The sequence below is a fragment of the Temnothorax nylanderi genome, unplaced genomic scaffold, assembly GCF_030848795.1.
Source record: "Temnothorax nylanderi isolate EJ_2023f unplaced genomic scaffold, tnyl_v1.0 TNYL_tig0048_pilon, whole genome shotgun sequence".
NCBI classification, from domain to species: domain Eukaryota; kingdom Metazoa; phylum Arthropoda; class Insecta; order Hymenoptera; family Formicidae; genus Temnothorax; species Temnothorax nylanderi.
This window is the reverse complement of record NW_027249110.1, coordinates 21,795-46,867: the sequence shown is the minus strand read 5'-3', so window position 1 is coordinate 46,867 and position 25,073 is coordinate 21,795. Positions and strand designations below refer to the sequence as shown.

Below are 25,073 nucleotides of genomic sequence, written 5' to 3'. Positions count from 1 at the left end.
GTTTTTGTCGGTAATTTGAACGGCTTTAGCATCCCCTTAAGGTGCGATTTCACGATGACGCTCGACGCTGGATTCGAGCGTCAAACAGCGCCAAAAAGCTAAACTGTGTTTAGCTTTGACACTCGACGCTCGAATTCAGCCAATCCAGTGGTTAGGTTATATTTCGCGTCCCTCTGAATCTATCACGTGACCAGATTTGACGCTCGAATCCAGCGTCGAGCGTCATCGTGAAATCGCACCTTAAGGGGATCCTGCAGTGACAGACGAACTTCCTCGATGTCGATAATGTCAACCTTTCTAATTTTGTTTTCCCTATATCTGTCTTTGTCTAACGAAATGACATCTGTCCTTGTTTGATTGCTCGCCATCTCTTGCAAGATTCGACAACTACTGTTGCTGCTCTTCTTGTCAGTCTGCATCCGTATTTGCAGTACTAAAATAAAATTCACATTTTTCTTTTATTGTACGCATTGAATCTTACTTCTACTTGCACGATATTATTCCTACATGTTTTCCTAAGGCTAGGAGACAAACATTATGTATGTATAAACTGCAGAATTTTTGTTTTAACCAAATATTGTCGTCAGGTGACAGCTGTATGTGCCCAAATAAGTAACATTTTTAATTTTTTGGTGTTTTTTATATAAAATCGCGTGTTCTAGCCTAGATTTTTGTGCGTACTTTAATTCTGTAAAAGATTTTTGCAATTCTATAAAGCCAATTAAAAGATTTATGTGAAAACGATAATGTCGGTAAATCATACGGCTGCAGGATCCCCTTAAGGGTCGACAGGAGTAACACTACCGACCTCTGTCGGGTTGCTTAGCTGCGAGTCCGTATTTTATTTATTATAAATTTTTTAAGAGCCAAAATGGAAAATCCGGCTATGTACCGGGTTGCGGCTGATCTTACTGATTAAAACGAGCATAAGTTTAATGAGATTCGTTAATTAATTTGGCTAAATTTTGGGAAAAACCGTCTCAAAGCAGCTTTTCAGGCCTAAAAAGCTGCTTAGAAACGGTTTTTCCCAAATTTTAGCCAAATTAATTAACGAATCTCATTAAACTTATGCTCGTTTTAATCAGTAAGATCAGCCGCAACCCGGTACATAGCCGGATTTTTCATTTTGGCTCTTAAAAAATTTATAATAAATAAAATACGGACTCGCAGCTAAGCAACCCGCCAGAGGTCTCCACTCTAACTCCTGTCGACCCTTAACGCTCGCGTAAACGTAGTATATATGGCCTAGTTTACAGTGGGCGTGTTCAGCAGACACAACTGCACAACTGTCGAGTTCGTCTAATCAACACTCCGCGTTGATCGGTTGGTTCTAAAAGTAAGAACCAATCACGTTCGACCGCTACTGAGCGGCTTGGTCTGCCGAATGTTTACACCAGTGTTTACACCCATCTCTTGATACGCGTATCAAATAGTATATTTGAGCTGACGAGCCAATAATCAAACTAATTTACTAGTTATTTACTATTTAATACGCGTATCAAGTTACCGGTGTAAACTAGGCCAGTGAACTTGATCGAATTCCGTTTCTTTTAGCTGCACTGGCTGAACTGGTGCACACTAGTGCGGTAAGTTGGAGTGAAGTTCAGCCCTGGCTCAGTCAGTGCAGCTAAAAGAAACAGACCCATTGGCCTATTGGCCACTGGGCGGATTGGATTGGATTATTGGAGGCGGCACCGTTTTCCAGGACGGTGGTTCCAGTCGGCAGTCGATCGCTATTCTTAGTCTTTTGGTTAATCGTAATATTTTAGGTATTGAGTACCGAGCGATTCTTTCTCCTGTTATTTCGCTGATAATCAGTATATTACTAGAGAAAAATGGTGAGTTTTTGATATTACATTTCGCGTTGACTAAAAAATAACGTAGCACAAATGAGATTACTCGAGTAGAATATATTAGACCTTTGGTGTCACCTTTATTTGACCTCCATATACAGTCATATATCGTATCCTATGTTCCAATTTTAATTTAATCACTTTATTTCGTAGAACATATAATGCAATAATTAGATTTTAATAAATAAGAAGATTTTGTTATACATATATCCAATATCTTATAAAATTTTGTTAATTATTGGTCCTGGATATACATGTATTAAGCCCATGTGTGTTTCATGCTATCCTTGTGTATATATATATATATATATATATATATATAATAATTATTAAAACGTAATATTGTCAAAGGGGATAATCTTTTTCGTTAATTTTATATTAGACGGAACCTATAAATGTCGTGGTTACCGGTGCTGCTGGGCAAATTGCCTATTCTCTGCTGTACCAAATTGCAGCTGGTACAGTTTTTGGTCCGCAACAATCCATTAATCTCCGATTATTAGATATTCCACCCATGATGAAAGTATTGGACGGTGTGGTTATGGAATTGGAAGATTTAGCACTTCCTCTCTTACGAGGTGGGCATTGCAAGTTTAATTATACATTTAAAACCTGATTTTAAATAAAATATATTGAATAATGCTTGTAAGTATATATAAGATGCTTGTTTATTATACATGCCTTATATACATGCCTAAATATATGAAATTATAGTAAAGATAAATTGGGGGAAACATAATGTCGTAGTTTTCATATTTTAGCAGAGCATTTTAAGATTCATTTATTTGGGCTTTGAAGAAGTGATTTTTTAAGCGTAACAATAGCAATAATAATAACTGCAGTTTCCCGTTGAAACTTGTGAGAATAAATCGATAGGGGAAGACGTTATAAGAAAATACATATTCTTCAATGAATCTATTGATAATATATGTAGATTTTAGAATATATTGTATAACATTATACTTTTACCGCCACCACACATCGCCATGCAAATACTTGTGTATTTCCAACTTTTACTAATTTACATTCACTAATAGCTCGTACGGCTGTAGATAGCTTAATTTTAATTTTTAGAGGTTTTGCCAACGGCCGAACCAGCCAAGGCCTTTGAAAACGTAGCAGCTGCTTTCTTGGTTGGCGCGATGCCAAGAAAGGAAGGAATGGAACGTAAAGATCTTTTGACCGCAAATGTAGACATTTTCAAGGTGCAAGGTGAAGCACTGGATAAGTATGCTCGTAAGGATGTCAGGGTGCTAGTCGTAGGTAATCCAGCCAACACTAACGCGCTTATCTGTTCGCATTACGCACCGTCCATTCCGAAAGAAAACTTTACCGCGATGACTAGATTGGATCAAAACAGAGCACAGGCAGCGTTAGCCGCACGATTAAACGTACAGGTAATACGCGTATCATTGTGCTTAAAACTCAAAACGGTTTTTCGGACGAAGCATATGAAATTTGACTACTTTACTATTGCGATTTGATATATTTTTCTTGATTTTTTCCTTTTACTGGGGGGTTTTTTTTTTTTAAATATAATTAGCGATACAATGCAAGACTGCGCGTACTTGGGCCGGTCGCTTAGCATTACGTGTGTTATGTGCTATCTTGAATATATATTCTATTCTATAATCTTGTTGTGTGTGTGTGTGTGTGTGTGATACGACAGGTTGATAAAGTGAAGAACGTCATTATCTGGGGTAATCACAGTTCTACACAATATCCTGATGCAGCGCATGCAACTGTAGAGCTTTTATCCGGCGTAAAAACAGTACCATCTGAGATAAACGATGACGAGTGGTTGAATAATAACTTCGTAGAAACAATTCAAAAACGCGGCGCCGCCGTAATAGCTGCCAGAAAAATGTCCTCCGCCATGTCCGCTGCTAAAGCCGCTGGAGATCATATGAGAGATTGGTGGTTCGGTACTAAGCCTGGAGAGTGGGTTAGCATGGGCGTTGTGTCCGATGGGAGTTATGGAATCCCAAAAGATATCGTGTTTTCTTTTCCCGTCACTATCAAGGACAAGCGGTATGAGATAGTGCAAGTAAGTCGTTATGTAAAGTGACTCTCGAAGCAATTTTAGCTCAAATACACAATATGTGACGTACGAAATACTCGATTTCTCATATGTAGATTCTTTTCATAATTCTGAGATACTCGTATATTTTATCTTATTAACACAGTAACGATTTAATGATTTGTACTTTTACACAAATAACGATAGTGTCTTTTTACGTGATTATACGACATAAAAATTATCAATAGTAAACGTAGTATCTCTCACTACATTTATAGAAAAAGAAGACTCTGGAAAAAGTCCATCTTGTAATCTTGTTTCAGAATCTCCCAAATAACAACGTTGCAAAGTCAAAGCTGGATATTACATCTAAGGAATTAGAGGAAGAACGTGCCGAGGCAAACAACGTGCTAAAAAAGTGACTAGTAACATCAGCGCCAAACAATGAGACGCGAAAGAAATTTGTGTCAGCAAAATTGTAGAATATATAATTAATACACACATACATTTGGCACGCATACACGTACGTTCCAAAAATTGAATATAAAAATACTCCGCAGCGGTAGACATCGTAAAAAGCTAATTAATGGAAACAATTTCGTATTTCAAATAGTAATGTTCCGAATAGTAGGATATAACGGTCCGATAACGAGTTGCGTGATTCAACACAGCCATATGTGCGGTTATATTATGTTTGTAAGTCGCGAATCTACGGTAACCGCACATTTGGCACCGTCACTAAACTGATGTTAAACAAAAGATTGCAGTAATACACATGTCGTAATCTTTTAATTCAAATTTTGGAACACCGTATAACGTTTAATAATTAATGTAAATATACCGAATGAAATAGTTTGATTAGAAGATGAGAGAAATGAAACCGTTAATACGTAAATACTACTAAAATTGTAAATGTTATATGTATTCTGTTATAAATCATGTACGCACAAATTATCGATGTACATAAGATGGTATACATAATGTATATGTATAGACTTTATAAAACTTGCAACAAAGGTATATATATTGGGAAATATATTATACTTTACAGCACTTTTTTGCTTTTATTCGTCTCCTTCATGAGAATAATTTACAGTTACAGTAATGATAATTTTTTATGTCAATATCATATTAATCAATCTCTCTTTTCTCACATTTATATTATCTTTATATCTTATTTTCTAAAATCTATCGTTACAACTATATACTTCGAATTTTTTTTCTATTATAATAATCGCGCGCGTGAGCATTAAGTAGCGTATTATACAAGGATGCAGTAGAGTTTAATTTATCCGGTCCTGGTAACGCTTGCAACGTAATGTCGCAATTTGGTTTTTCTTTTCACATTTATAAAGAGATACTCTTGCGTTTCGAATATTTAGAAGTTAGATACACAATACACAAATATACAGTTAAGGAGCAGGTATTTGAAAGCTGCAAACATTGGTCTAGATACTATACGAAACATCATTTTCGATATCATTAACGAAAAATTATCATTTTGCGAATATATGTCAATTTCAATTTATATATAATTCTCTTTGCATAAACATTTATAGCAGGTTAATCTGTTTACGCGTAACATGTGCATACAAGTATTTTCATAATAAAGAAAATAGAAATTCTTTCAAAATTTGCTTTTTGCATAGACTATTTTCAAAGTACGATAACATTTCTAGCGAAGAAAAGCTTTCATGTTTTTTTTGTTTCACGAAAATAGCAAATATATTTAAAATACTTCTATAGACATTTTATGGAAAAAAAGAAAAAAAAACAGCCTTCAAATTCAACCTATTTTATAATAGTTTAAGCAATTAAATGTCCAAACATGTCATTTCCATAGATGTCTTTGAATGTTCCAATAATTACATAACATACATACGCATACACACACACACACACACACAGACTAACACACACACGTACACGCACACACACGAACACACATCGCACTCGTTCATGCGTGCATTAATGCGTGTGTGTGTGCGCGCGCGCACGCGCGCGCGTGTGCATGTATTCGAACAATTTTTCTCACTTGCAATGTACAAGAAAATAATACATCTGTCATAAGTTGCAATTAACGTAACGTATATATATCAAGGTGCAATATGTTTGCAGAAATCTGATTAATCATAGTTTATAAATCGTAGATTCAACTTAATTCGACTTAACGATATCTATGGTAAAATAAAATGGAGGATAATTACTAATTCACGCGAAGAAATTACATTAAATATAAATATTTATATATCATATATATGTACTTTTTGCCCTATCTATATTTAATATATTAGGTTGATTCATAAATAAATCCCGCGGGCGAATATCAATTTATCTTTTCTGAGAAAAATTGATCCCAAGTTACTAATTGTATTTAATAATGTTTTAATTTATATGACGGTAAAAGGTCCCTCGGTTGTAAATCAGTATATTACTATAATTGTACACATCAGCTTGTGTAAAATCGTGAAAGTGAACTCTTGAAATGGAAGATCTGAAAGTACATACGCACCACATGACGTTTTTAACGAATTCAAACAAGGAAACAGTGCTGCTGTAACGACTCGGAAAATTTGTAGTATGTATTGTGAAAGTGTCATAATCGTCAGATCGAGCAGTGCGAAAGTGATGTATGAAATTTCGTTGGGGAGATATCACTTTGAAGGATAAATCATGGACTGATTCCGAATCAAAGCTGTCATTCCGGCTTCTCATGACTATGCTTTACAGTTATTGATGGAACAAAATCCATATTACGCAACGAGAAAGCAGAGATGATAAACACATCGTAGAGCCCACTGCGTTCCGTCATTTAGAAAACCTTAATAAAAGAAAACGCGCAACTCATTTATGAATCAACACAATATATGTATATACGAAATATTACAAAGATGAATATACAGAAAACCAATGTGATTTCAAGAGAGCTTAAAGTATCGGATGATAAATGTACTGATTTACTGAAATGGTAAGATACATTTTTTGATACGTATCTCAAAAAAAGAACAAGAATACGTGGAATCACTTTTTAAGTTTCTAAATTTAAAAATAAAATAAAATGCAGAGGCGAAACAAAAGACCAAAAAAACATGTATAAATAACATTATAGACACGTATTTTTGCAAAGACAAAGTTTCAAAGTCTCAAATTACCAAGTTGTTGTCTATTTATACTAATTCGTACCAGAAAAATAAAATTATCAAATTACAATAAAGGCCGTTCTCACACTCGTTTTTACATACACAGCATACATATGCATATATATATATATATATATATATATATATATATATATATATATATATTTGAATTAAATTTACACACACACACACACACACACACACACACACACACACACACACCACACACACATCTGTCAAGTATAATTTTTTCCGCATAATCTACGACTAATTCGAATCTTGGGACAAGAGAATAAATTTAATTCAAATGAAACCCTCTTTCTCGGGTAGCAGCCAACAGCCTTTCTCTTAGGATTTCCTCAGTAGGATATTCCGGTAATTTTAAGTAATGAACACAAGTGTTAACAGAAGGATAACCACCAGAACCAGCGTCCACTTTCCGCACAACAGTTAATCTGGGGTGTAGATTACATAAACCTCCTGGAGGTAGAGCCGAACAACCAGTGGCAAATTGTAAGAACGCTTTCCTTTCAGAACCAGTTAATGATAACAACACGTTGACAAATCTTTGGAAACCAGGACTGAAAAACAAATTGCATCAAATGAAATAATGTAGGGTTAATGCTCGTTTATTGTGCGAGTCTATTAAATCTACGTCTATCTCTACGGATATACGCAGATTTGTACAGACTCTGCTCATCAAGTTTATTATAAAAAAATAAGTTTGTTACCAAAATATATGTCCGTTATTAATTCTTAGTCTTACCTTTCCTTTGTGTATCCTAGCTTTGGCTCGGTGTAATTGAGCAAATCTTCTCTCGTCCATTGTGGATTCTGTTCTCCACAAAGCATCGCTCTCATTTCGTCTGGACTAAAAACATGGAGCTTTTCCATCGGAAAGACTTTTGAAAAGCCCGATTTGAACGCTTCGAGTTGTCTATAAATTCCCTGGTTAAGGCAGTAATTGATGGTAAGATTCGCGTATTCCCTTGCATTTTCTATCGTTACTACGATATCCGAGCCACCTTCCACCAATTCCACTTGATCATGTTGAAAAACTTTCGAACTTGGTGAATGCGTCATGGTTAATGCTAAATCTTCGATAGCCACCGAAGTACCCGATGGATGAGTAATGTATAATGACGTTTCTTCGTCAGCGGAGCTTGGACCATCGGAAAAAGTTCTATCGCGCTTCGCCATCGCATTTTGTATCTCTCTTAGAAATTCTCCTCTTACAGGATCCACCTCGACGAGATCCTCTATGTCTAATAATCCGGCGTACCATGGACAAGGTTCTAACGAAGAGTACGCAGCATCGTTTTCCCCTTCTTCCGATATAAAGCTACTCGACATGCTAGATGACATGCTCTCCTGCGTGACGCCGGTAAGACCGATTTTTTCATTGACATTGTTCGAGATATCACCACGGCACATTAATTTTAAGAATGGACGGGATAACGGTAAATCTACTAATCTATTATCCTGGAGAACTTTTGCCAAAAAGACCCCTAGGAACCAGAAATATCGAACAGCGCGATCGCAACCTGCCGAATCTTGTGGCAATGGGGCTGGGAACAAGCCGCTGGCACGCGTTACGTAATATCCCGCAGGCCGAATCTTCTCTCCAGAAACGCACGCTTGCTCTTCGTTTAAGATCCGCGTGGCATTGTCGTCGGCGGTGTCGTCGTCGCATAACCAGAGGCCCAGGTCCTTACGTTGCAATTCCGCAGCGACTAGCGCAAAGAATTCCAAGGTAGGTCCGAGACCGGTACCCTCTTCTCCTACGAACGCTACCTCGAGTATGCTCTTGCGGTTTGCGTGCACCTACGAGGGAAAAACGAAAAGGAAGACGAGATGAAAATAAAATATAGATAAATATACGTTGACGCACACAACTATCCTCACACGCTGTCGGCATCGTTGTACGCGAAATGCAATTTTTTTTCATCTCTTTTTCCTTTACCTTCAACACCTGCTCCGCCCAATTCAACAGCTTCTCTCCCCTAGGTACGCTGACTCTTTCGTGCTTAAGCCTGCCGACGCGAAATTCGTGGCTATCGTCACGCCGTGGACTTAGACCCGGTGCCCTTTGTCTTTCGAGGATCGCATCTCGCTGCGTTTGTAACCATACGATAGATCGCGAAGCACCAAAAGCGGTGCAACTGAAATAGAGTCGTCTCGTTTCGAAAGGTAGTAGAAACGGACAGCTTCGCGCGAGCTCCTCGCACCAATTGGGCAGTGCACCAGCGGCCAGAGCCAATGGGTCCTGAATCTGTTGTACGATCTTGTTCGTGATTTTTTTAGATGTGAAATCATCCGGGTGAAGCCAGTAGGTCGTATCGTTCGATTCGTCCTGCTCCGCCGAGGCGCCCTCATCGCGAACAGTACCCAATACGAATACGTGTCTCAAGAGTTGTAGAACATCCTCGACGGTGCACGCGTTTGCGTTTTGCGTCGGATTACGAGAGTACAACGTTACGATCGGAGTCGCTCTGCCAGACGACTCCTCGTCCCTGGCTTCTTTATATATTATTCTATATTTGAAAAATGAAGAAGCGAGATGGATAGGATCAATCGAACAATCTGTTGTTTTTTTCTTTTTCTCACAGTACTTTTAGGGATAATTATTGTAATCGGCAAAATTCAAATTCTTACGTGTAGGTTGGTTCCCATATCCTTTTCAATTTCTCCTGACGGCTGCCCAATTCGGTTAACTGCATCAGTTCCTGGACCGCTTGAAAAATACTAGCGTGCGAGTCCGAAAGCGATATCTCGACATCCGGTATACCCGGGAAACCTGGTCCTTTCAACGATAAGGAAAGTCTAGGCATAGGTAATGACCCGATACGACTATTAACTTGCGCTTCGCTGCCAGGAGGGGGAACTTCCAAATCCGTTGTCTATCGTAAAAATATCTCGGAGTGATGCAACTTTTATAAAATTGTCGTATCTAGTTTATAGTTTACATTATACATTACTTACCTGATTAATGTTTGTTCGGCCAGGACGTGGGTCGAAAGCAGGAATAAGAGCGGAAAACTGACGCTTTAATACAAACTCATCGTCCCATGCGCGTCTCTTGCTGCTCTGTGGTGCTTCTTCTTCCATGAATGCCGCCAGGAGATTACGACTTACCATTACTTCTTCGTATTCGCCTTCGCAGCCGTCACCTTCTTCCTCATTTTCTTCATCTTCTTCCTGAGATGTAATATATAACGACGGTTACGTTTGACGATGCATAATTATTTACGTTAACAAGCACCGTTCTGACGGTGTTGTTTCGATATATACGTTGCCGAGGTCATAAACTGTCATAAACCTCGATACCTAACGTGCACACACACACACACACACACACACACACACACACACACACACACACACACACACACACACACACACACACACACGCACACACGCACACACGCACACACGCACACACGCACACACGCACACACGCACACACACACACACACACACACACACACACACAGTGATTCCAAATCAAGTTGTCCAATTTTGTTCCATCGCGTTCTCGCGATCAATCGGGTTGGATTTCGTTTGCTTGAATTTTTCCGTAATGAAAATATCAAGACGTATTAATTGTATTAGCTTAAGAATTGTAATATAACGAATGTTGATCATTAATTGTGATGGACGAAACCTCCAAGGAGAGGAGATGGAGATTCCGACCGAGTCGAAGAATACACCCGATAAAAACAAAGCTTACAGACAGCTATCTCTTGGAATCATCGATAAAATTCTCGCGTAACGAAATACTACTGCGCAATTACTTCTTGGTCATTTTCTTCATTATCCTCTTCCTCTTCCAGAACACCGTCTTCGTCATCTTCCAATTCGGTCAAAAGCGTAGGGCCACCGGTAGTACGACCTCCACCGGTGCTAGAGGTCGCGACACCTCCGCAGGATTCCAAGAAATCTTCAAGACTGACCTGGAATCATAAATATATGTGCGTTGTATTAAGGCAAAAAACCAATCTTGCGCAACTTGATCCCCAAGTAAACAAACAGAGGCTCGGTTCTGCGAATACATTCGCAAGAGAAACGTCGTACGCGTAAATTCTAAAAGCCACGCGACTTACCAATCAACTTGCAACTTTTCTGTAAGAGCAGAATTTGCACATACGTTTCTCTCGCGAATGAATTCAGGGAATCGGGGCCCCCGATAACTGTGCGAGAGAGTACATTTCAATAGAGCATATTGGCATTACTCAAAAGTAAGTTATTCTTTAAATAGTAATTTTACCTGCTCGCTATCGCTACTCGTACTAGTCAGAGACATGGTAAGCGCTTGTCCTAAACCTGGTCCAGTTGTCGTAGTAACGCCACTACCGGCTACTTGTCCGCTACTCGTCAAACTTGGATAACTTTGCGCCGTACTAAGTAAACCACCGGGAAAATTGGGACTGAGTGCCAATCGTACGAGACTAGATACGGAATTCGGTCCTCGAATTGGATTACAACTCGTATTAGAATTTGAAGCGAGATGCTGTCCACCCGCGGGTCCTGAAAAATGTTTTTGACCTTTTTTTTAAAAATCTTTTTGAGATGTTTATTCGCTACGAAAGAAATGCAATGCCGCGCAAAGAGGCCCGCAAAAATTATCATCCTTCTACATGTAACGTAATTAAATATAATCCAACAGCTTTACATGTATTAGCATTTCGCAAAAATTGCAGATGCAAGGATGTATCTTGATAACAACAACAACAATAGTAACAGTGACAATAGTAATAGTAACAATAGTAATAGTAACAATAGTAATAATAATAACGATGAAGTGAATTTTTGATAGCAACAACAAAGGTAGTCTCGTCGCGACTAATTATTTAATTTGGAACTAACCTAATGTTCGTCTTCGCGCCATTGCGGCAAAAGTTTCCAATAAACCAGTAGCAGCTGTTGATTCCAAGGTATTGTTAGCATCGGAACAAGCGAGATTAGGCACAGATACCGACATGGGATTGGTAACCACAACAGGACAACCGCCCGTTGCATTTTGCGTAGACGAGCTAGCTTCTTTCTCTCGAGTACAGTCTTTAGCAACTAATTCGAAGGAAATGTACGGAATTTTTACATACGCTATCAGCACGAGCACGAGGAAAGGAAATCAATGTTCGGTCACAGATTAACAAGTGCGGTTCTGTATCTACCGCATATACGAACATGAGAGGTGTTTAATTTAAAAGGTGTATATAGTTACGGAGATGGATCTCTCTCGATCTGATAGATGTCTGATTTAAATGTAAGCATTACAGTGCTAAAATCAGTAGTATATTGAAAGGTATATCGGAAACGAGTTACACATCGATACACATACCGTCCGCGATCCCAGTAGGATGATGTCTCGGTACAGATTTAATCCTCAACGAGTTTTCCTCTGACTCGCCAGAAACGCTGATTCTAACCGGAACTAAACCAAGTAGCTCACCACTCAGAAAACTGTTGGTATTGTTGCGTAATCTGTCAGCACCCTCTCTCATACGGTCCAGAACCTCAGCGGTTTCCAAACTCAGTAAGCCTCCACTAGCCTATATGTATCGCGCGCATATCGATTTGTCAGTATATAAATTGCGATATCTAAACTCTAAGAGAAGGATATTGTTTGCAAACAACAACAACAATCTCACAATTCACCTTGTTTCCTCGCACAGTAGCGAAAAGTGGTTTCGAACTGGACGCTCGGTTACTAGTGCTGTTCACCGGGCAATCGGTATTGAGGGTGAGGCTCTCGACGATAGTAGCTAGATCGCTAGTAACAGTCGTATCCGGTCTGGGATGCAACACAACTGAAAGTTCACTCGTCGAGTTTGCTCCGCTTTCCCCAGTCACGGCAACCACTGCTTCCGCACGGGCTACCGACAACACACTCTCGGCTATCGATTCGGCAGCTTGCTGCTTGCCGGCAATTAGAATTAGTCAAGAAGCAATTCAATTAATTTAGCAAATTTAGCGCAACGGATGGATAAATTGTGTACCTTTGCCGCTAGATTATCCGCACTCGCAGCTTGATCCGTAGAAGCTACCGAACCACGCATAGCGGTATCGGTGCAATCGGGTAAACTAGGAGTGCTGTTGGATTTTCGACCCGTTAAAACTCCTCCACCGCTCTTACATTTTGCCATGTTATCCGTATCGAGACCAGCGCCAACCAGCCTGAGATCGTATTTTCCCTCCGCACCCATTCTGTACGAATTCGATCCACCGTGATCCCACGTTACGTCTATCCATCCGTTATGTAATTCTCCGGTAACCGTACCTTCGCCTATATCAACACACAGGCGTCCAACAACTCGTGTGTTACATTGGTGGCACTTTTATTATCGTATTATACTCGTGGTGTATCGTATACTATACCTGGTGGTACGCCATCCTGATCCCTCCACTTCCAATCTAGACCTCTAGCCACTCGAACTCCCGCAACCAAGTGTTTAAGAACTTGCGTCTTGATAAATCTTCTCTGCTTCCGTACACCGGCTTCGGCTTCCTTGGCTGCGCGACCTAAATCTTCGCATACTCCGGTAACTTCGCCGTAAACCTCAAAACCAGACACAGACAGATAATGCGTCTGTCCAGATGCATTCTTTCCAATTTGCTGTAGACGTAAATGTCGCCAGCCTTGCGTCTCCTCGCTCGGTGGCTCCAACGTCCAGGTAGACGTACTACCTGGCTCGTTTAAAGAACAATCGTCTACATGGGCGTACAACGTTATCCAGGTAATGCCATCCTTGGACGCTTGAAACATCCAGTTTCTCAATGCGCTCCTACCGTATCCTCTCGCGTGTCTCAAGGTATAAGCGCTTGGAATGATCCAAACGCCAAGATCTATCGAGAACCACGCCCGCTTGTCGTCGTTGGTGTGACAATTTAACGCCGACGGGTCACGGCTGAGTATATCCTCGAGGTGGCCGTACGGCAGGTTTCTCCCATCGCTCGACGTGACGACAACTAAACCATATTGACCGGGGTTCACCCATTCGGAACAAGTTTTAGCATTCGTTCCGATCCAATATAGCAAACCATTCTCGTCAAAATCGTGCTGATACTTGAACGTTATTCTACTTTCTTCCTTCAATCTTTTCACAAAAGCGAACGTAGACCTGTCGTGATCGTGCCACTGCTTAGCCACCATTTTTAACAAATGATTCTCCAATTGTTGTATCGTGCTTAATGGCTCCATTTTCAAGCTACGACCGGATCGGTCTATTAACGCGCTCTCGCTAGAAGCTTTCTCCAATCGAAAGCGTAATCTCCTAGTCAAAATCTGCGAAACATATCGAAACATGCATGTGTGATCAGAAACACGCGCGGAAGAATTAAGTTGTGTTATTATTATCGACGTGCACGCACGTCGTTGGCGTACCTGTAAACCATAGCCCGATCCGGGTGTATCGTACAGATATACGGGTAATTTTTCTATCGATTCCAGCACCGAAACCAACTTGTGGACTAAAATTTTCGCCGAGTTAGGCTCCTTATTCGTGTCCTTTGTTTGGAAGCAGCTCTTGAACGCAGTTATCCTTTGCATCCTAAGCTTGGTCGTTCTTAATGTCGGGGGCGAGGGTCCAGGAGGCGCGGCCAGTAAGGCGAGCAACGCCTGTACGAGACCACTAGAGTGCAGCTCATACGCGGACACTCGACCCTCCTCATTCAGTAATACCTTGAGTTGTTCTAACGCAGTTTGCAATATATTGCGCCATTCGCGACTTCCAGATTGTTGCTTTTGAGACGCTTTCTCTATCTGATTGACAATGGCACCGAGCTTAGCGACTACACCGCGTGGTTGAGCTTGAGCCGCTTTAAAGTAACGCTCATATATCTCCTGCGCTTGTACCTTAACCTTCTGCTTAATCGCTTCGATCTTCGATCTCAATCTCTTCCCCCTTTTGCCAGTCCAACCTGCTGCGAATTCTGGACCTAAATGTAAATAACAAACCATAATAGAATTAAGATTAAGGTGTCCAACATTAATAATGGCTATTAATGTGAGATAACAAATAATGAGATACTCCTCTCCCGTACCTAAGCTCGTTTCCGCTGTGAAGGAATGCTTAGTACCTCTGTTCGATTCGAAGATAAAACCTGGCAAGTCTTCCCTTAGAATGGTTGCCTGTTGTTGGCCATCGCTATTATGTATACACAATTCGCTCTCCTTTCTACTGGATAATGCCCAATTTCCTACGACCAGGCGTGTAGTACCAGGCCGAGAGAGCACAGGCTGACTTACAAAATTCACTTTTAACTGACTACGTGCTCTCTGCAGTTTCTCCAGAAATTCGCCACGATTTTCTGCAAGGATATTATGGCGTATATCGCGTTAGATGACGATGAGGTCGTCTCGCTCGAACAATGTCAAATCAAGTATGTGAAAGTGAATGGAACGTATGCCACGTATTACACGTTACGAGAGTCAAGTTGACGGTTGAGAAGAGAGAAGAGAGTCAAGGTTCGACAAACTATTTTATATCGCGCGTCTGTAGAATAGAGATGGGATCAAGTTCAATATGTATCTACTTGAAAATCCGAGTCAAATCCAATAATCGAGCTTCATTTTCCGTGGATTCGAGTAATATTCCATAAAAAATAATATTTCATACACCGTATTTGCAAAGTATCTCGAATCTCGAAATTAGTTTGTTTCGAATTTTAGTTGGAACGAGTGTCCGCAAGATTCGAAATGTACTTGTACCGGTTGCAAGTAGTTGACGCATCGTGAAGAAGCAAATCTTTTACAAGTGGCATTCGAATATATCATGTTGTAAGAATATTCAAGTGTTATCATGTGTAATTGTAATAATAAAAGAGATGTATGTGCGTATATGTGTATACACACCCACATTATATTTCATAAATTAAATTTCTGATTAAGTACTTGAAAATAAACCGTTTATGAGTACTTTATCAGAGCATATTTGATCCAGATTCGAGTCTACTTGGAATACTTTGGAACACTCTTGTTTTCCGAGATACTCATAGAGGATTCGAACCTATTTCGACCAGGTTCGAATAATACTTGATGTATCGCTCTTTAATTTTTTTTTTCAAGTAATCATAGAGAGTTGGAAACTACGCCAACAGAGTTCAATCTTGCTTGTAAGATACCTAATCCCATCACTACCGTAGAATGTACTAAAATGTATAAGGGTAAAATATGGTATAAGGGACCAGAGTGTCATTACATGAGTTAAAACACGTATGTGACCTACCTTCAGTGGTAAGCGACTCTGTGTTCCTCCCCTTTCCTGTAGGCAGTTAGTAAAACCAGTTATTCTTTACATAGTTCCCCTCGTGAAAGTTAATCACAAATGGAAAATAAAGTGCAACGTAAAGTGGCGTTGAAGAAAAAAAATATAATATATATATATATATATATATATATATATATATATATATATAGTGTATATATATATGTGTATATATATATATATATATATGTGTATATTAGATTCATCGATTTATCATTAATGATGAAAAGGGATAAAAAGCGGTTCTTTCTCTCTCCGATGAAGAAAAGGGTAACAGCAGATGAAGAATGTGAAAAATGATGCGAGATTAATATGATTTTTGCAAATATAGGATCAAGCGTGCATGCATGCATGTGTGCGTGCGTCGGTTTATTGCGCGCGCCGGCGGGTATCTGTGTATGCTCACCCGATGTGTCCGTTCCACCTTCCGGGCTTCCGCTAGAGTACATAGTTGCCAGTTTGCCGTCAAGAATAAATCTAAACCACCCGTTACTTCCATTCGATAGTTCTAGAGCTGCCGCATCGGACCAGATGTAAAGACAATCACGTCCTCGACATATGCACCAATCTCTCCAGTGATATGCTCTTCCTATTAATAATTCTTTCGCATCTTCCATTCTTTGTTCTTCTCCAGATTGTGTCGATTCCACTTCTGGCTCGGGTGTAGTTTCTTGCGGTCCGGCTAAAGCGGCAACTTTTGAAAATACTCCTAAACGTGCGAAATGTTCTAAGAATTCATCTTTGCCTTTAATCATCAGATCCTGTATCATTTGCAGGACGACCAAATGACCGTCCTCATCTTCCTGTTAATATTAAAACACACGAGTTTTTAAATAGTTGAAATATGTAAAACGCAAAACAACTGAGACAAAAGAGAAATTAATAAAGTGAAAAGATTTTCTTTCTGAAACGTAAAACAAGGACAAACGTTGTGTGTGTCGTCTAAAAAATTCACTCTATATAATATATATGTATATATATAAGAAAAAACTGCAGTTTTTTTACTTTGCAAAATTATAAAACTGTAATAGATGTGGTAAAGACGGTTGTATACATCGTTCTTTCTTATCCGTTGGAACAAACGTAAACATTTTTAGATCCCATCAACGGCAAACAGGCAGTGGACGAAAGTAGATCTGATACGTTTTATCTTGTCAAGTCCCTGATTCTTTGACAAAACTTTCAAGGTTTATGTGTCCGCTCTTTATTCACCCCTTTACGATCTCGATCATTATCTTACAAAATCTCGCCTTCTTGCATTAATAATAATAATAATAATAATATTAATAATAATAATAAAGTTCACTATTTTTATTTTCTTTTTCTTTACGAGATAAATGATACACGCCGCAAATGTGTATCAAATGTGTTGTGGACAGACCGATTATATTATTACTTGTGTCTTTTAGTTTACCTTTGGTTACCAATTGTATTCCATTATAAGAGAATAACAATAACCGCATAATACGACGCAAGATATCTGTGAGTCCTGGAATTAGACTCGAGTAATATTAAGTGTAACACATCAAGTGGAGATACAAGACATGCGTAATCAAGTTTAATTTTAGTGAGTTAAATTTCACGCTTCAAGTAAATTACAACGAATGCATTTTATTATGTTAATGTTAAACGTATATGAAGTAATCTCGACGTAATTATTAATTGAAAAATTTTTAAATTGGAAATTTGCGGTACTAGGAACAGCGTGAAAAAAACGACCAAAGTAAGTTTTCGCAAGTAGCGGGCGATAGAACGATGCAATAGACGTTACCGTCGTGTCGAGAATGTAGTTGCGAAAACTCGAAGACTTGTGAGTCGTAAGGCCGGGTAATTTTGGGCCAAACATCTTAAAAGCAGGTGATGACAATGGCGCCTTTATCTCATATTCCTGTGAACAGTCTCGACTAAATCACTGATATCGCCAATCACTTGAATATCACTTGAATTGACTGTCTCTCTCTCTCTCTCTCTCTGCCTGCATGCATGTTTTGGGATCTCCGTTTTGTCTTTGAAATCGGATTTTTGACAGCTCGATAATTGTCGATATTTCTCGATAAGAGGAGAATTCTATTACGTAAACGCTTACCATAACGCTTACATATAGCTTCATCCGATACGCGTCATTTTCGCGGAATCTCTCACATGAAAAGGAAGGGAGAGATTTCTCCTCTAATCGATAAATACATACAGAAAGGAATCCTTTTCTTTCGAAATATACAAGTCATTCGAATGTAGGTCTCTCTCTCTCTCTCTCTCTCTCTCTCTCTCTCTCTGTACGCATAGCGCTCTTTCGTCCATACGTTACACATAAACACGAAACACCGTATCCAATAGTTGTAGTTGATGGAAAAAAAAAGTAAACATTCAATTATATACTACTATTATGCTTACCTCATTGTCTAAAACATTGGCAATTACTTCTACGAGCATAGCTCCACATCCCCCGGTTCTATCAGATCCACAAGTTTCTATAAGCAATTCTGGCTGGATGTAATGCACCATTTTTCTAATCAAACTTAAACTCGCTTTTCTAACACTCGGTAACATAGTCGACTGAAAAGTTGCACAAAACACCGGCAACAATCTTTTCAGGTAAACAGGCGCCATTTCAGGATCACCCTTAGGTTCCGTGAATTCTTCCACTTCCGTCTCAAGTTTTCTATGTTCTTGGCTCGGCGGTAACATCCATTCCCCAGGCGACTGTAAAATGGCTGCAACTTCTCTGTGACCTTCGTCGACGCGCTCTCTGGCTTTATCCAAAGGTGTTTTACCATCCTCGTCCCTCAAATCAGGATTAGCGCCATGCCTAAGGAGAACTTTGGCGATAGCCGGTCTTCCGAAACAAGCCGCGTAATGTAAGCTGGACGATCGTTGGCCTTTATTAACGTCCGCTCCTCTATCGCATAAGAACTCGACCATCTCTTGCGTACCGAATGCCGAGGCCCAATTGAGCAAAGTTTGCCCGACGTCGTCCATAAAGTTAACTTCGATTCCTCCCGTATCGATCGCCTCTATCAACGCGTCCGTATCCTTGGAACGTATGCAATCGATCAATTGTCTGTGCGACTTTTCTCCAGCGCTATCCAAACGTCTCAGTCTTGGTAGCAAGGGACCGGACGGGCCACCAGTCGTACCGCGGCCCAATGCTGATCTTCCCTCAAACAATAAGACTAATAAAAGATCAATCAGCCTCATGGAGTCAAGAGCACATCGCTCGTCTCCCTTTAGTGCCTTTTCTATCGCATCTGGCAATTCCGAACGTAGAAGATCATGCGTGATGGACGGCGAGCCTCTACAAAGGGTCGATAAAAGGCTAATTATAGTTGAAACGGAAGCACAGGACTTTGGTTCCGGAGTTGGAACCGTAGTCACGGTACTGGATGGCGGAGGTGTCTTTGGATTGCTGCAAGTCGCCGTAGCGGACGTGCCAGGGCCTGCTGCATTTGACAATCTACAAAATGATTCGATTTGGCTTAAAAAGAAAAAAGAAGGAAAAACCAATAAAACGCGATACGGCGTGTGTGTCGGCAAAAGATTACGACGACAGGCGTACCGATATAAAAGTTCGGAAACTAATCCATTTGACGCTAGTGGCGCGGGATCCGTCCCCCTTCTGGAAAATCTGTCCGCCAGTGACGCGAAGCAACGAAGTGCCCCATCCGCAACGTGCGCATCCTCGTGTCTGAGTAAGACCGATAGAGCCTCGACGCAATCGGGCAAAGCCTTATCCTGAGGTTCAACCTTGCCGCATAATCGAGTAACGACCGCCATCGCCGAGTGCAACGTGTCTCGATGTACACGCGCTCCGTGTTCTCGGATAAAACACAACGCGCAAGGTAGACCACCAGCTTCGAACACGGCACCCGCCTCCCTCGCGCATACAAGTTCCAATACCTGATTTAAAGCATTTACAAAAAAGAGTGAGATTCTATCGATAATTTACCAGCCTACTCAACGTAACATTTTGACATTTTACACGGGTCGTTGACGTAATCTTGATATTCAAATCATAGACTCGTTGCGCATCGCGTACCTTTATACACTGCTCCGCCAAGTCCCGACTGACTCTAGAGCCGAGCCCAGCGCCAGAGAGGCGACTACAGATAGCCTTTACGGCACCTTCCATGGCGACCACTCTGCGCGTACATTCCGCGGAGACGTCCAAGTAATACGTGATGGCTCGAGCGGTCACTTCGAGCACGCTATCCGGCACCAATTCATCCAGAAAGATTCTGCAAAGCGCTGGGAGAAACGTGCGCGGAGGACAGCTGAGAACGCAACGCAAAATGTTTATACATTACATACGTACAAATTGCTATATAAATTACAGTGCGGTTATTTTACCATTCAAAACAACGATCCACATTGTCGGACATGAGTAACAGCATGCACAATTGTTCTAATGCAATTAACTGCATGTCTCTTTCGTCTCCTTGCCCCATACTGAGCCATTCTAGCAAAGTCTCGGGATCAACATCCGCCATCTCAAAAAAAGACAAGGAAACATCATTTTACACATCTTAATTATGCTTAATTATACTTGAAGGTACAAGTACCGTAAAACGCGGCGTTACGCGTTTTAAAGAGAAATATATTGTAAATATTTTTGCAAACTATTGTATAAATCAACGGTAAAACGACAGAAATTTGTCTAAAAACCTGACGGAGCGACGACGACGACGAGTGTTTCTATATACGCGATGGAGTTACCGTAATTACTTTCGACAAACTACCACACAGCGACTCTTTGAATATAATAAACAAATGTCGACGATACAAAGCCAAAGATAATCGAATGAATAAAATCAAAGTTAAAAAGAAAGAGATATTGATTAATTATCGTAAATTGCTGGTACATAGATACGATAAACGATTTCATCTCTATTAGAAAATGTAACGTAATCCAGCAACTTGTTGTTATTTCCATCACTTACCTTATACCTTGAATAGCACCGAATGGATCGATTTTATTTCAATATCCTGAAAGTTAGACAGAAAAACATCATTGAACTATGCAAATTGCCGTAATCGCTTGTGTTACTTATTTAAGAAAAAAAAATAAAAAAGGAAAAAAAAAAGAAAAAAAAAGGTAAGGAAGACAAGCAAGAGTCACAAGCATAGCGTCATTGTACAAACATCTATCCTGTATAATAACGATGTATAAATATAATTGAAATACAGTAATGTAGCAAACTGTAATGTTTCTCATAATTTTAGGACAATACGAGTGTGTCTTTGGCAGGTTGGTTCCGCACTTTCCTGAGATGTTACACGCAGAGAGTCAAATGCAGCGCAGCAAACCGAACGTCATTACTACGAGTTGGACGGAATAAAAATGCGACTTCGGTACTCGTACAATACGATACTTGTGTATAAATACAGATACAGGTATATTATGGCTCGATCGCGTACTAAAGATTGAAAAAAGTCCGAGTCGCGAGGACGATGTGAGACGAAGTGAGATACAGTTGAGATATCATCGAGGAAACCTAACCGTGTTTAACCTTCGATATGTGACTCGCGAATTGTTCGCGTTTTTAAGGATTAAGTAAATAAGACAAAGAAATTACAGCACGATCGAAGTGATAATTATATCTCGACAGATTTATAATATTCACATCACACGCATCAGGCGCATTCACACACCGATCGTCAACACACGCGCAGGCACATACGTTACGTACGTACGCCTATCGTTGGAAGTTGGAACGTACCGTTGTACAAGGCATTCCATTCTTCGCGATAGGTCAACTTGCCATCCTCTTGCACAAATGTCGTTTATCAACGCGCAAAACAGATACGGATCGTTTATGTATATTTCATCCGCTGACAACGCGATCTGCGTTTTTTTGTGTTAACGGATCGACTTGACAAAGCACTCACCGCAAATAATTTTTTCTTTATATCGTCGATACGTCATATATATTCCTCGCCATTTACATATGTGAATTGTGACGTTCATGCTCGATGTTCATACAACGTAGACTGGAATCACGAAACTCGCTACTCCGCTCCGCTCGCTACTCGCTATTCGCTATTCGCTTGAGTCGCCACGTTTAACGAGCAGCAAGTCGAACTTACATGTAAAGAGATATGGACGAATTTAGATGAATTTAGGACCACTTCGACCAAGCTCCGATTAATTTAATCGTTGATTAGTCCACTGGAAATGACCAATCGCATTTGTCAATCTGCTTAATGAGCAAATGCGATTGGTCATTTCCAATGGACCAAATAAACGATTAAGTTAATTGGAGTTTGGTCGAAGTGGCTCTCAAGGCTGGATTTATGACTCCGTTTACACGGCACCGTTAATCGGGTTTTATAACATCGGTAGTTGTCAGGAAGACCAATCGTAATCATTCTTCAGAAGAATGGAATAGCTGTGATTGACCGGCCTAAGAACTACCGATGTTATAAAACCCGATTAACGGTGCCGTGTAAACGCAGTCTATGATGGCCGTAATCGTTGATTTAAGCCGTAAGCCCTAAGAAATTGACCAATCAGTGCCCGTCTACGATAGGTGTTTTAAGCCCCCTAATGCTGGGTCTACAATGGGAGTCGCAAAGTCGTGAGTCGCAAGAATTGACCAATCACAGTCGAATTTGAGGAGAATAATCGACTGTGATTGGTCAATTCTTGCGACTCACGACTTTGCGACTCGCATTGTAGACCCAGCATTAGGGTAATATCTTAAGATGTTAATGCGCGCTCTGTAATTGGTTAATGACATCTTAAGATTGTACCGAAGACGGTCTTAAATATAAGAACTGACTATGAATACCGGCCTTTGTCTCTTTCTAAAGCCCGGTGTCCATGCGATGCAAGAACTGTGTCCAAGTTTCCTGTTTAAGCCAATCAATTTGCAGCTCTTATACCGGAAAACCAGCAGTTTCATTGGCTTAAACGGGAAACTCGGACGCAGTTATAGCATCGTGGACACCGGGCTTGACGAGAGGCATCTGTCCTTGTTCGATTGCCGCGCCGTCGCTGTCGCTGTAATTGAAAACTAGCTTCGAGTGGGGGGGGAGGGCTTCGCCCTCCCCCTCACCCCCTCCTGACCGGGGGCTTCGCCCCCTGGACCCCTGGGGGGGCTCCGCCTCCCCAACTCCCCGCTGGGGGGCTCCGCCCCCAGACCCCCCGGCGAGGCCGCGTGGACGGAGGCTGAGGTACTGGAGGACTCCGTCCCCCAGACCCCACAATGGGGGGGCTCCGCCCCCCCATACCCCCCCGCGAGGCCGCGTGAATCACAGCCTTTACGCAACGGGGAAGCGCGCTCGGCGTCGAATCTCCTAACCCACGTGGATCAGTGGGGCGCTGAAAACAGTTGGAAACTCGTAAAGCGCGTCATTCGAACCCACGTGGGTCAGTGGGACGCTTAAAACAATTGGAAACTCGTAAAGCGCGTCATCTAACCCACGTTGGTCAGTGGGGCGCATTAAACAGTTGGAAACCGGTGAATAATTAGTAAAGCGCGTTATCCTACCCACGTGTGGATCAGTGGGGCGCTTTAAACAGTGAAAAATTTGTAAAGCGCGTCATCTAACCCATGTGGGTCAATGATACACAATTTCAAATAGCGATTGATTATAAAGCGCGTCAACTTACCCTCATTCCAGGCTAGTGCTGGACGCTTTAAACAAGCAATCGATCGTAAAGCGCGTCAACTGACCCATTCGGAATAGTTTTGCGCGATTAAAATATTAAAAAACTTGTAAGACGCACTCATCTAACTCCTTCGTATTTTACGGGGACGGGATCCGTACGCGCGCGGGGACCCCGGTAGCCACGAGTCATACTTGCATAGTTTTCAGCTTGTGATGTAAGAAACGCGGGGGAGCCGAAAGTAAATGGGCGCGGATGACGCGCTAAAAAAGTATCCATGCGTTTAAAGCGCGTCATCCTCGCTCATTTAGGTTTTAAACAGGGCCAAATAGACGGAATGCTTCGGGATACAAATAATCACTGGCCAGAAGCTTACAGTTTGTTGCGTATACATATATAAACGAGCGTGTAAAGCGCGTCACGAAGCCACGTGTGTGTGTGGCGCCACGTTTCGCGTGTAAAGTTGACCCGTACGAAAATTCGATTACCATAATTGAAAGAAAAAAATATTCTCCATCTTCTTGAATTCTACATTCTAGATTCTAATTTCTCTAAAGTCGGGTACTCGGATCCTCGGAAACCCTTAGGAAAATTTACTTAAAAAAACTTAAAATAAACTAGAAAGTTTACCAAAGAAATTACTATTGATAAACTATTGATAAACTAGAAGTGATTTCGAACCAAACTTTAAGTATTTCTATAATATACTTTAAAGGTTACTTTAAGTTAACTCATGCAATTACTATTAATCACCCCAAAAAAAATATTCTGTCATTTAGTGGCTCCCGCTTGATTTTAGAGGATTTTCCTCTGAAATACGGTCTCAAGAAGATATTTTAAAATCTAGAGGAATATCCTCTAACCATGAGACACTAGACTTAAGATTACAGTCCTCTTAATACTAGAGGACACTGATTTCCGATATTCACCTGGAATAAAAAAAAATTATTTATTTCGAAATTTTATTACTATTTTATAACTAAATTTGTTTCTTAAGATGCAGTCTATGATTATAAATATTTTCTCGTATTTGAAAAACACACTTACCTTGGTGGGATTCGAACTCGGGACCTCTGGATCGCGAGCCAACTGCCTTACGTGGTAGACTACTTCTTAATTTGATGTAAGTGTTATATATAGTCTACATATGTCATAACCAGCGCTAATATATAATTTTCCAAAAATCAT

General features: G+C 40.5%; 2 protein-coding genes across 7 annotated transcripts; one reads left to right on the top strand and one right to left on the bottom strand.

Moving 5' to 3' along the window:
- Positions 1-1,671: 1,671 nt before the first annotated feature.
- Positions 1,672-4,926, top strand: Mdh1 (malate dehydrogenase 1). Its single transcript, XM_071705811.1, has 5 exons — positions 1,672-1,838; positions 2,236-2,431; positions 2,928-3,250; positions 3,523-3,900; positions 4,197-4,926. The coding sequence occupies exons 1-5, from the start codon at positions 1,836-1,838 to the stop codon at positions 4,293-4,295; spliced, it is 999 nt and encodes a 332-aa protein (XP_071561912.1). The 5' UTR covers positions 1,672-1,835; the 3' UTR covers positions 4,296-4,926.
- Positions 4,912-22,293, bottom strand: Ufd4 (ubiquitin fusion-degradation 4-like). 6 transcript variants are annotated; one of them, XM_071705807.1, is made up of 22 exons: positions 21,994-22,283; positions 21,214-21,259; positions 20,624-20,763; positions 20,313-20,547; positions 19,833-20,173; positions 18,671-19,730; positions 16,686-17,082; positions 16,241-16,276; positions 15,057-15,323; positions 14,398-14,951; positions 13,392-14,298; positions 13,013-13,299; positions 12,672-12,929; positions 12,355-12,565; positions 11,880-12,080; positions 11,281-11,540; positions 10,808-10,966; positions 9,996-10,211; positions 9,669-9,913; positions 8,977-9,547; positions 7,780-8,837; positions 4,912-7,594 (listed from the first exon to the last, which is right to left on the bottom strand). In XM_071705807.1, exons 3-22 carry the CDS (start codon positions 20,761-20,763, stop codon positions 7,312-7,314), a joined length of 7,686 nt encoding a protein of 2,561 aa, XP_071561908.1. In that variant the 5' UTR covers positions 21,214-21,259; positions 21,994-22,283; the 3' UTR covers positions 4,912-7,311. The 6 variants fall into 6 exon arrangements, with proteins under 6 accessions (XP_071561908.1, XP_071561909.1, XP_071561906.1 ...); XM_071705808.1 differs by lacking the exon at positions 16,241-16,276; XM_071705805.1 differs by lacking the exon at positions 16,241-16,276 and having other exon boundaries at positions 18,671-20,173; positions 22,163-22,293.
- Between the last annotated feature and the right edge of the window lie 2,780 nt (positions 22,294-25,073).

Excerpts from the sequence above, each read along its gene's own strand:
- Mdh1 (XM_071705811.1), top strand. Across the intron at positions 2,432-2,927 it reads AGCACTTCCTCTCTTACGAG|AGGTTTTGCCAACGGCCGAA; the intron begins GTGGGCATTGCA and ends TTTAATTTTTAG. Across the intron at positions 3,251-3,522 it reads CCGCACGATTAAACGTACAG|GTTGATAAAGTGAAGAACGT; the intron begins GTAATACGCGTA and ends GTGATACGACAG.
- Ufd4 (XM_071705805.1), bottom strand. The coding sequence starts at position 20,763 with ATGGCGGATGTTGATCCCGAGACTTTGCTAGAATGGCTCAGTATGGGG. Across the intron at positions 17,083-18,670 it reads CCAATGTTTTAGACAATGAG|GAAGATGAGGACGGTCATTT; the intron begins GTAAGCATAATA and ends TAATATTAACAG. Across the intron at positions 7,595-7,779 it reads CTAGGATACACAAAGGAAAG|TCCTGGTTTCCAAAGATTTG; the intron begins GTAAGACTAAGA and ends TTTGTTTTTCAG.